The following is a 12500-nucleotide window of genomic DNA, read 5'->3' on the forward strand; positions in this document are numbered from 1 at the left end:
CACACACACACACACACACACACACACACACACACACACACACACACACGGACCTACCTGCGGCGCGGATGACCTCATCGATGACGGTGCGTGGGACGGGCTCGGGGCTGATGAAGCGGACGCTCCTCCTCTGGTCCATCACAGAGAAGAAGCTGTGGGCTCGCTCCATCATGGTGTCCTCAGGGTAACGCTCTGGACTGTAGGGGACGTGAGGACAACTGTCCTCTTTGTTATCACTGTCCACCCACTCATCTAGCTCTGTAACAACATCATGTACATGTGTTAGACTGTAGGGGACGTGGGGACAACTGTCCTCTTCATCATCACTGTCCACCCACTCATCTAGCTCTGTAACAACATGTACATGTGTTAGACTGTAGGGGACGTGGGGACAACTGTCCTCCATCATCACTGTCCACCCACTCATCTAGCTCTGTAACAACATGTACATGTGTTAGACTGTAGGGGACGTGGGGACAACTGTCCTCCATCATCACTGTCCACCCACTCATCTAGCTCTGTAACAACATGTACATGTGTTAGACTGTAGGGGACGTGGGGACAACTGTCCTCCATCATCACTGTCCACCCACTCATCTAGCTCTTTAACAACAGGCGAATGGTGTAAAGTAACTAAGTATATTTACTCAACTGCTGTACTTTACTATATTTTCCTTTTTCTTTACTGGAGCATTTCCAATTATCTATACTTTTACTTCTACTCCACTACATCTCAGAGGCAAATATTGTACCTTTACTCCACTGCAATTATTTGAAAACTTTAGTTACTACAGTAGGTACTTTGCAGATTTAAATGATTACATTATAAAACATGCATGAACCACTTTAGCCCTATTTTATACCTATAGGCTGATCGATAGAAAAAAAGTCATTTTGGTCGTGAACTATCCCTTTAAGACCGTTTTAATACCAAATTGGCCAAATTGTTAGACATTACGTAAGTGCTACATATTTGAGTTCTAAGTAAGGGTTATTTATTGTCTTCACTGTTGCATTGGTAAGCACCCAATTGCTCCAATCATTACCCACATAATAAACCTCTCCACCATACAGGGACAGGTCCCTAACGATTTCAAAAAAGCAAGGGTGACCCCTCTGTTCAAAAAAGGAAACCAATTAGACCCTGGCAACTACCGCCCTATTTCTATTCTAAGCTCCATCTCGAAAGTCATGGAAAAAATAGTCTATGAACAGGTCGACAAGTATCTTGCCGTGAAAAATCTAATCTACAAATTCCAATCTGGCTTCAGAACAAACCACTCCACTGACCTTCTCTATTTGAACGACTCTATCAAACAAGAGATCGAAAAGGGTAAATATTGCGGCATGGTCATGCTGGACCTCCAGAAAGCTTTTGACACCGTTAATCACCCAATTATGATCAAAAAGCTCAAAGCAATAGGTTTTGATGACACGTCAGTGAACTGGATGAGATCCTACCTGGAAGGGAGGGAGCAAGTGGTGGAAGTAAACGGCACCCAGTCCCCCCCCCCTCCCAGTGACTTGTGGTGTTCCCCAAGGAAGTATACTAGGACCCTTATTGTTCCTGATATATGTGAATGACATGTCTTCAGCCTGCGACTGCAACCTGTTCCTGTTCGCAGATGACTCGGCCCTGCTAGTCTCGGACAGGGACAGGCTGCAGGTTGAGAAAACTCTCAGCTCTGAACTCAACAAGATCTGCATCTGGCTCTCCGACAACAAGCTCTCATTACACCTGGGCAAAACGGAATGCATCCTCTTTGGGTCCACTCCTAACCTCAGAAAGGCAGAGAGCTTCACGATCAAAGCGGGTGATGAAATCATCAAAAGAAAAAACGAAATTACCTATCTGGGCTCTATCTTGGAGGCTGACCTCTCTGGTGACAAAAATGCTGAAAAAACGATCAAAACGGTCCACAAAAAAACACGCTATTTGCGGAGTATTGATCGTAAAGTCAGTAAGAATACCCTGAAGACTCTAGCAGTGGCCCTCATACAGGGTCATTACGATTATGCATGTACTTCATGGTATCACAACACCTCCAAGGCCTTAAAAACAAGGCTCCAAACATCCCAAAACAAACTTGTAATTGGGATTGTTTTGTAATTGGCCTCAATTACAAAACCCATCTAACCCCTGATCATTTTGTTAGGTTTGGATGGCTTAGGGTTGAGGACAGAGTACAACAACTTGCTATGGGCCTGGTCTTCAAGATATACCACAACATTGGGATCCCCTTGTATTTGTCAAAATACTTCCAAAATGTTAATGATGTCCATGATCACAATACCAGAGGCAGCTCCACAAACCTTGTCCAACCCTTTTTTGGCTCAACAAAGGGAAGTAACTCGTTCTCATGCTATTCCTCAAAAATGTGTAACGCCCTACCAAAAGGAGTAAAGTAAAGTAAAACCTTCAAAACTGCCCTAAAGATACACCTTCAGGAGGCTGCAATTGGAAAATGGCCCCTGTCTAAGTCCTAACCTAACCTACCCCCCTACCCCCCCCCCCTCTCTCCTTCTCCTTTTGTACATATTTCTCACTCTTCATACCAGTAACCTGTAAACTGATTGTATGACATTCTATAGTAGTTGTGTATATCTGTCTGTCTCTTATATGTCATCATGATTTGTGTGCGTGGAGAACTCATTTGAAACAAGCTCAGTGCTTTTATGAGTCTTCCAGTTTAGTAGACCTTGTATTGTGAATTTGTACTTCCATGTACTGTTGTACTCATGTCTTACTAAATAAAGTACATCAATCAATCAATCACCCTGACATGCATTCATGCTGCTGTGGAGGAGACCCGGCTGCCACTGATTGGCTAGGCACCTTCAATCAGGCTGGACCAATCACTGAAGAGGGCGTCCTATTTAAGAGCTGTCAGCAGCTGTGTGCATGGGCAGTGTGTGACATGATGTGCATGGTGCAGTGGTGGAAAAGGTACTCAAATGTTTTACTTCAGTAAAAGCATCAATACTGCAATGTGGAAGTACTCTGTTACAAGTAAAAGTCCGCTATTAAAAGTTTACTTGGGTAAACGTACACAAGATTTGGTATCAAAATATACTTAAAGTACCAAAAGTAAAAGAAGTGAAATGTTTGAAAATAGCAGATCTACAAGCTCACAACGCGTCGCGATGCGACGCGTTGTGAGCTTGTAGATCTGCTATTTAGCCCTGGGGTACAGGCGTGAATCAGTGGGTGAAATAATGTTTTGTGCAAGGAGCTCCATCAGATATGTAGTTTTCAGGAAAGAAAACAAATGTGGGTGGGGTGCAGAGGGGTGGGTGGCAGAGAGAGGGAGGGGGCAGTGGGGGGGGGGGGGGGGGGGGGAGACAGAGAGAGGAAGAGCAAGGAGAAGACCTATAGGAAAGCCTACAAGCTCACGATAACAACCATAACCCAAGGCTTCATTACATTAAAGGGCCGCAGTAGCGCGGCCTCACCAGCAGAAGTCCAGATTCTTATTTCTGACAGACTTAACCATACTGACTTACTGTTTTCAAAACATTTCAAATATAGGCTATAATATAGACCCCTTAACAGACAACGTCACACTGATAAGAACCAGTATGCGTGCAACCAGTATGCGCTAAATGAAGCCTATTCTGTCAGGTCTCGCTAGGACGCTCCTCACTAGCCAACACACAAGAGGGGGTTGGGGTGTGCTGAAACCAGCGCACCCCGAAACAACAGGTTGAGAATTGATTGCGTGAAACAATCACCTGTGCATCCAGTCTCAATGTTAGTAAACAAATAATTGGTCTATACAGTATAGCACATTTAAATATATATATATATATATATATATATATATATATATATATATATATATATATATATCATTTAAGCCCTATTTTCAAAACAATGCAAAGATATTCCAAGAAATTCGTAGCCAAATAGCCAATCTAATCTATTAAACATGTCATCTATCCATATAGTCTAACCCATTGGTTCTCAAAGTGGGGTCCGGGGACCCCCAGGAGTACTTGAGGGGGTTCCAAAATGTGTAAATATTGTATCAGAATAATTATGACCTTTTATACTTTGGCTATTCAAAAATAGCAGATATGCAAGCTCATAGCGCGGCACCGAGTGCCGCGCTATGAGCTTGTAGATCTGCTATTTTGGAAAAATCTCGAAAATGTGTGCAAATCTTTGAATATACATTTTTTAAAGCTAACATTTGTAACTCAAATCTTTGCTTCTGGGGGGTCCCTGGAACAAAATATTTTTAGATGGGCGTCCGGCCGTCCGCGGCCAAATACATATCATTTTGGGGGTCCTTGTCATGAAAACGTTTGAGAACCACTGGCCTTAACCTACCGTCCTCTTTCAGTTTGATTTCCGTGTCGTCCTGCAGATCCTCGTCCACCCAGGGTCTGGCACCGCTGCTGCTGTTGTTGTTGTTGCCAGGTTTGCGCTCCTCTCTGCGGGCCTCATGCTGCAGGCTGTGGGCCTCCTTGGACCCCAGATCATGTCCTCCAGAGCCTCCAGAGTTCCAGTAGATGAAGGCGATCAGCAGACACAGAGCGGCCACGAACAGCGGCGTCAGGTCAGACATGAGAGCCATGACGCACTGGCTCCCTGCGCTCCGCGTGCTCCCTGCACTCCTGTACCGAGCCCTGGAGGTATTACTGTAAGTGGACTTTCACTTGTTTTGTTAGAGCGTCATCCATCAGGGAGGGAGGGGTCAAGTTCAACGACCGTATAGCATTATTGCCTGGTTAAAGTACGGCTGCTTTATGGGCTTTTATTCCGTTTGGCTGATAGAGACGGTGCTGGAGGAAGCAGGATGCTCACATTTAGGACTGATAAGTAAAAGTAATATTTTTAAAAAAATCATCAAGTATGATCATTAATTGCATTCAAAAATATACTTGAGAAAAAGTTCAAGATATATAAAAGTAGGCCTATTGGCTTGAGTACCAAAGTAAAAGTAGGCTGTTTTATGAATGGCCCGTTTCACAATTTCTCTCAAAGATTTTGAAATTAAAACAAAAATGGCAAATTTTCACATTGCGATGTGTTGTGAGAAAAACAATGTCTGCAAATGTTTTAGTATAGGCCTAACTAAAAAATATAAAACAATATTTGCCTCTGAGATGTAAATGATAAATGGTGCATTTACATTGCACCTGCATGCATCAAAAAGGTGTCGTGGATTTGGTTAGACTGTAACCAATTCCACGACACCTTTTTTTTAACCGTTAGAGGAATGAAGAATTGACTTTTTCCAGCACTGGCTGTGATAAAGAACAGAGAGAGACACACTTGGGATAATAAATAAGCCACTGACTGAACAGCTATCTGGAACTGTTTTATAACCTACTACCCACGTGTGTGTGTGTGTGTGTGTGTGTGTGTGTGTGTGTGTGTGTGTGTGTGTGTGTGTGTGTGTGTGTGTGTGTGTTATGCATACAAAGGGATGTACATAGCACGTCACGATAGAATAGTGGAGCTCATAGCGAAGGACATATCAAAATATCATGCATCTACAGTGAGAATGTATAAACATTCCCGTGTCACTTCATCCATGTTCCATCTCTGTGATAACCCAGACATCTTTACATCCTTGACAGCTAATACACCAGATGTTGTTGTGGTGAATGAAGAGTCCAGGGAAGTGTCTGTGTTAGAGATAGCATGCACCTTTGACCTTAGCCTAGAGGAGGCCTTCATGACCAAGGTCATTAAATACCAACCACTCCTACATACCATCTCAGAGCTAGGTTATAGGTGCAGACTATTTGTCTTTATATTCGGCAGCCTGGGACATACCCACAGACTAGTTGTTAGAGGCCTTCAACAACTTAGGATGCCCAAAAAGGAGGCAAAAAGGCTGGCAAAGTATTGTGCTATCTCCGCTATAATTGGCAGTCGCCACATATGGCGGAGACGCTGTTACTTATACCCGTAGAGCACTGAGTGACATGCCTATTGTATCATGAAAACATCTGCCATGATTTTGTGAATGTAACCCTACTGCACCTTTAATATTTGTGTCCCTGTATGTATTATCCTTTATGTGGACATAAATAAATGGTTAAAATGTGTGTGTGTGTGTGTGTGTGTAGCACTGTATGTGATGGTTAATATTTAGCTGTATACTTACACTTTGAATGAATAACTTCACTGAAATGATTTATTGTTTGCTGTCTTTTCACCTCATGTAACCTGAACACATGAGGTGAATGAGGACAAGATGACCATTCCCTGTTTGTGCCGCCAGGTGGCAGTGTTACCTTTCTAATTACACCATGCAGGCATTCTCTCTCTCTCTCTCTCTCATGCATTAGATTGAGGTCTCAGACATGATCTTATCAAATGGGGGTCTGTAGCTAAAACGCATGTTAGATTGGGGGTCCGTAGTCTAATACATGTTAGATTGGGGGTCCGTAGTCTAATACATGTTAGATTGGGGGTCCGTAGGCTAATAATAATAATGTTTATTGTCCCCATGGGGAAAATTGTCTTCAAAAGGTCTGTTCACAACAAAAACAACATAACAACATGACAACAAAAACAACATATCACAAGACAAAGACATGAGGTCCCCACTGTACACAGAAAACCCTCCTATGGACGGGGCAGTTGGTTTAATGCCGCGATGGCTGAGGGGACAAAACTCCTGCTAAAACGAACCTTTTTCCACTTTAAGGTTCTGTATCTCCGACCAGATGGCATGAGGTCAAAGTAGCGATACAGGGGATGATCAGTGTCATTTGTTATTGAAAGTGCTAAGCGTGTGATGGCCTTATTGTTCATATCAGCAAGTGTGGGTATGGGAAGTCCGATGATTTTGGAGGCAATCCGGGTGATACTGTAAAGTTTGTTCCTGTTAGGCATGGACAGTATGGTGAAAAAACATGCGGAACAATACAGTAAAACGGGTTGAATGATGCTTTTGTACAGTAATAGCAGAAGATGAGGGGCAACAGATAATGATCTTAACTTGCGGATCACATAAAGCCTTTGCTGAAAACGTTTATGGATAGATGTAATGTGTTGATCAAATCTAAGTCTGTTGTCCAGTGTGAGTCCAAGATATGTGAAACTGTCAACCTGTTCAACTGTTTTACCATGAATGAGGGGTGGGTTGAGTCCAGTTTGAGTTGTGTTAATGACCAGTTCTTTTGTTTTGTCCACATTCAACTCTAAGTAGTTGTCAGTGCACCACTGTGTGAAATGAGAGATGGTGTTATGGAAGTCCGTAATAGAGTTATTGTCATTGAGCAGTGGGTGAGGGGCTGAAACAGTCATTTGTGTATAGTGTGTAGAGGAAGGGGCTGAGAACACAGCCCTGAGGGGCACCTGTGTTTGTAATGACAGTTGATGAAAATGATGAGCCTACTTTAACTGTTTGTGGTCTATTACTCAAAAAAATGTGAATCCAGTGGATGAGGAGTGGGTGGATGCTGAGGTGATGCAGTTTCTTGATCATGTGATGGCGTTGAATGGTGTTAAAGGCAGAACTAAAGTCAACGAAAAGAATAGAGGCAAAATTGTCCTTTGATGAATTCAGGTGTTGGAGAAGGGGATGAAGGAGGCATGCCACAGCATCCTCTGTCCCCCTCTTGGCCCTGTAGGCAAACTGATACGGGTCCAGCTGTGACCTGACAGCTGGCAGGATGATGTTCAGTATCAGTCTTTCCATAAGTTTCATCATTAATCATTAATGTTAGATTGGGGGTCCGTAGTCTAATACATGTTAGATTGGGGGTCTTTTATGAAAAAGGTTGACAATCTGAGTGGATTTATATGGGCCAGTGGTTCTCAAAGTGGGGTCCGGGGACCCCCAGGGGTCCTTGAGGGTGTTTTACCTATAGGGGGTCCACAACAAATTATGTTAACCCTGTTCTGTACTTAGGCTAATTGCAGATCTGTTGTGGAGCTTGTAGATCTTAGATTTTTGAAATTTGAAAAATTGTGACACATTTGGAATAGTACAATACTTCTCTTATGAGGGACAAGTACACTTTTTTAAACGGGGGTCTGATGACCTAGGTAGTCCTTCTTGACCACAATAGAAACAAGCTCCTAGGCCTTTTGTGTTATCCTTACCCCCCCCCCCCCCCCCCACAATAATCATATTTGAACTGGGGCCCCCGAAAAAATATAATCATATTTGAACTGGGGACCCCCTACACCCCCTGACAAGCACTTGGAATTGTAGGAGTTGAGGCATTACATTTAGTTTGACTCCGTCCCACTGATAAATATTGTGGAAAATAGCCGATCTACAAGCTCACAACGCCTCGCAATGCGAGGCGTTGTGAGCTTGTAGATCTGCTATTTTCACAGATGTTTGCCTCTTTCTTAGCCTGTATTATTTGACAAATTTGACCGATGTTTGACCAGGTCTTCTAGTACAGTTTGTTGATTACTTTTGATGCAGTAATGATCTGTTTTCTCTTTTCTTTCTTTTCTTCATGAGCTATTAAAAAGGTCTTAAATTGTAAGACCCCCTCGGGGTCCCCACCCACAGCTTGAGAACCCCCCGCCGCACTACAGGACCAGACAAAGGCTATCAGAGCTCTATAGCTGCACGGCACACAGACGGTTAACCAGTAAGTGGGAGGAGCCTCCTCCCCCTGCCCTTTAAATAGCAGCTGGTTAAAAGCGGCTCTCCTTCCATTGTGCTCTGTTCTCCTCCTCTCTCTCTCCTCCTCTCACGCTGGTACCTTCTCCTCCTCCTCCTCCTCATCCATCCATCCATGATGTCTGACAGCGGAGCAGCGGCCGTGGTGGTGGTGCAGCAGACCCCGGGACGGGGGGTGTTCTTCCAGCCGGCCCCCGGTGGTGGTGGTGGGGTGGTGGGGGTCCATAGTGGGGGTCCACCCCCTACCATGGTGGTGGGTGGTGGTGGACCCCCTGTGGTGGGGGTGGGGGTGGACCCGGTGCAGAGGAAACAGGGCAAAGTGACCGTGAAGTACGACCGCAAGGAGCTGAGGAAGAGACTGGTGCTGGAGGAGTGGATTATAGAGCAGCTGTCTGACCTCTATGACTGTGAGGTAAATGAATTATTATGTTTTATTACATATCTGTCTGTCTGTCTGTCTGACCTCTATGACTGTGAGGTAAATAATATTTATATTATATCTATATCTATCTGTCTGATCTATACGACTGTGAGGTAATTAAGATATAGGCTATATGTTTTATTGTTTATATCTGTCTATCTCTCTACCTACCATACTACCTACTTACCTACCTCTCTCTCGCTCTCTCGCTCTCTCTCTCTCTCTCTCGCTCTCTCTCTCTCTCTCTCTCTCTCTCTCTCTCTCTCTCTCTACCGTGTCTGTCTGTCTGTCTGTCTGTCTGTCTGTCTGTCTGTCTGTCTGTCTGTCTGTCTGTCTGTCTGTCATGTCCTTGGCTTTGTGTCAAACTAACATCTTTGTTCGTTCCTTCATTCTAACTCATATTGAGAGTGTGATACAAAAAAAATAACCAAATGAACCCTGCTGGTCCATTTGGTTCCATTTCTCACACTCTGAGAGTTAGAATGAATGTAGGTCAATGTTATCAGCAGTGTGCTGTGATGACAGACAGACAGACAGACAGACAGACAGACAGTGATGACAGACAGACAGACAGACAGACAGACAGACAGACAGACACTGTTCTGTGATGACAGACAGACAGACAGTGATGACAGACAGACAGACAGACAGACAGACAGACAGACAGACAGACAGACAGACAGACAGACAGACTGTTCTTTGTAGCATAATATTGACATTGCAATCTGTTAGAATATTAGAATAAATGAACGAATGAAATGTTGTTTCAACCAATGCCATAAAGCATGTTAATACAACATGAAGCACGCCTGCAGTGGATGGATGGATCGATGGATGGATAGATGGATGAGGACGGATGGATGGTTTCCCCTCTTGTTTGGTCCTGTTCCCATTGCGTCGTACTGTACACGGGGAGAGTTCGAGAGTTCGAATCCCGGGGCCGTAGCCTACTAGGATATGAACCCTACGGATCGTAGCTTCATCGTTTTGACAGCTGTGACTATAAGAAAGGAACGGCAGCCCTGCATCAGGGATAGTGGAGCTGGTTGTATTAATAAACGTATAGGCCTATGCTAGTATTGGCTTTGTGCTTTGAGACGCTATAGAGACCCTGTTCCGTCTCCTCTCTCTCTCTCAAGACACACTTTTTTCCCCCTGTCCAGCTTCACAAAGAAAAGCTTCAAACGCTCATTTACACGCATAGACGACGCGGCATTGACTCTCCATTAAGTCATCTTTTGTTTCGAGCTAGTGGTGTGTGAAGGTGCTGCAGTGTGTCTTTTGTTACCCAGAATTCCATTTGTTTTCACCGGAAGACGAAAGTGTTTCAAAAAGCGTTCTTTTAATTGTTTTATACTATCTGTGGATCATTTCTCTTAGCCAGTGGAGCTTGTTATTAGCGCGGTAGTTCCTGGCCAAACAGGAAACCGGTGCATTTCCGTTTCCGTTTTCCTGCCGGATGATGTCATTTTCACAGGAATGGCTAACCTAACCGTTTCAATAGAAAATAGTTTATAAAAGGCTTTCGGGGGTGCAATTCATGGAGTGGGTGTTGTGACAATGTTACTTTAGTTTTGTTGAAAAAGTTACCTAGTATTACTTTAAGAGTTTTAACTTGACTTCAGTTCTATAAGCTGTAGTTTCAAAACTATTCACTCAATCTTATTAACCAATATATCATTATTTTGATATGATTCCCTGCTTTCATATGAAATGAAAATGAAAAAATGCTAGATGACTGTCTCCCAGTCAAATTTGGTCACTAATATTCACCAGTTCATTCATAATACAGGATAAGGACAGCCTGTATTGTGGACAGAGGGTCTCATTAATAGTAATAATAATAATAATTCTATGATTGATAGTCATTTGTGGTGTTTTCTTATACCAGTGGTTCTCAACCAGTGGTCCGGGGACCATCCGTGGTCCTTGAGGGGGTTCCAGGGGGTCCCCAGCAAAAGGTGTTAATACATGTTCACCCTTTTATCCATGTACTGTATATATTGGCTATTAAAAAAAGAGCAGATCTACAAGCGCACAGCACGTCACTTCGTGCTGCGCTGCGCGCTTGTAGATCATCTATTTTTGAACATGCAAGTGTTTGAAGAATTTAGTAGGATTTAGCATTATGCACATGGCCAGCCCCTCACTGCAGCATCATCTTCTCTTCTGGGGGTCCCCTGGCACAACATATTTTGAGATGGGGGTCCGCGGCCAAATGTATATCAATGTAGGGGTCCTTGGCATGAAAAAGGTGGAGAATCACTAATCTACAGAATAAACAGATCCTGTATTATGGTGGACAGAGGGGCTCATTATGTTAGCTGTAGCATGAACCAAACCGCTAGGTACGGGGGGGTCGATTCCGTCTGAGCTGATTCGCTTGTTTAAACCCCCCTGGCTGGACAGTGTGTGTGTGTGTGTGTGTGTGTGTGTGTGTGTGTGTGTGTGTGTGTGTGTGTGTGTGTGTGTGTGTGTGTGTGTGTGTGTGTGTGTGTGTGTGTGTGTGTGTGTGTGTGTGTAGCGAGGGGAGGGGGGAGGGGTGCAGAGAGAGAGAGAGAGAGAGAGAGAGAGAGGGAGAGGGAGAGGGAGAGAGAGAAGAAGGGCAGTGGGTTAAACCGAGTTCCTGGTGATGCTTGAGTGACTGACAGCCCAAAGGAACCAATCACGTCGTCTCCTAGCCTGGAAACCATGCAGACAAAATCTGCAAGTGAAAAAAAAAGCCCTTTGGCAGATTTTGTCTGCATGCCCCCCCCCCCCCCCCCCCCCCGAAGTTGTGAGCTTGCAGATCTGCTATATTCGACGACATGCATAAATCAAGCATTTTACAGTATGCATGCATCATGCATGAATGCATACTTCCACACACATGTCACGCACGCACACACACACAAACGTACACACACACACACACACACACACACACACACACACACACACACACACACACACACACACACACACACACACACACACACACACACACACACACACGCACGCACAGTGTGTATGCATGCTCATGTGTGCACATATCGTGTAAGTGTGTGAGCGTGTTCATTCATGCATGAATATATGCATACATTCATTTATAGATCTGTTACTATGTCAGGTGGAAACCTCATATGCAGTGGTGTAAAGTAACTACATGTACTCAAGTACTGTACTTAAGTTCAATTTTGATGTACTGGGTTTTGCTTTACTGGAGTATTTCCAATTGTCAGTAGCCTACTTTTACTTCTACTCCAATACATCTCAGATATTCTGCAATCTGCAAATATTGTATTTTGACTACAATTATTTGAAAACTTTAGTTAGTTACTTTGCAGATATAAATTATGACATTATAAAACATACTTTAACCACTATAACCCTATTTTATACATAGGCTATTTGAAATGAGCAGATCTACAAGGTCACAACGCGTAAAATTATAAATTATGACATTATAAAACATACATTAAGCTGGGGGT

At 43.7% G+C, this 12500-nt stretch overlaps 3 protein-coding genes across 3 annotated transcripts in view; 2 read left to right on the top strand and 1 right to left on the bottom strand.

The window, feature by feature from the left end:
* iyd (iodotyrosine deiodinase) overlaps positions 1–4580 on the bottom strand; it is a gene marked incomplete at both ends in the record, with an annotated part of 12769 nt that extends 8189 nt beyond the window's left edge. Inside the window, 2 exons of the mRNA XM_084083561.1 lie at positions 58–348; positions 4334–4580. Coding sequence (XP_083939687.1) covers positions 58–348; positions 4334–4580 — 538 coding nt within the window. The remainder of the gene's footprint in view (positions 1–57; positions 349–4333) is intronic.
* The window catches only part of LOC311063058 (pyrin-like), a gene marked incomplete at its 5' end in the record, with an annotated part of 670464 nt that overhangs the window by 509513 nt on the left and 148451 nt on the right, over positions 1–12500 (top strand). The gene's annotated exons all lie outside the window — the stretch shown is intronic.
* Positions 8728–12500, top strand: part of ppp1r14c (protein phosphatase 1, regulatory (inhibitor) subunit 14C) — a gene marked incomplete at both ends in the record, with an annotated part of 27157 nt that continues 23384 nt past the window's right edge. The window contains one exon of the mRNA XM_084083562.1: positions 8728–9021. Coding sequence (XP_083939688.1) covers positions 8728–9021 — 294 coding nt within the window. The remainder of the gene's footprint in view (positions 9022–12500) is intronic.

The sequence above is a fragment of the Gymnoscopelus microlampas genome, assembly GCF_963454915.1.
Source record: "Gymnoscopelus microlampas genome assembly, chromosome: 16".
In the NCBI taxonomy this organism is placed as follows: Eukaryota; Metazoa; Chordata; class Actinopteri; order Myctophiformes; family Myctophidae; genus Gymnoscopelus; species Gymnoscopelus microlampas.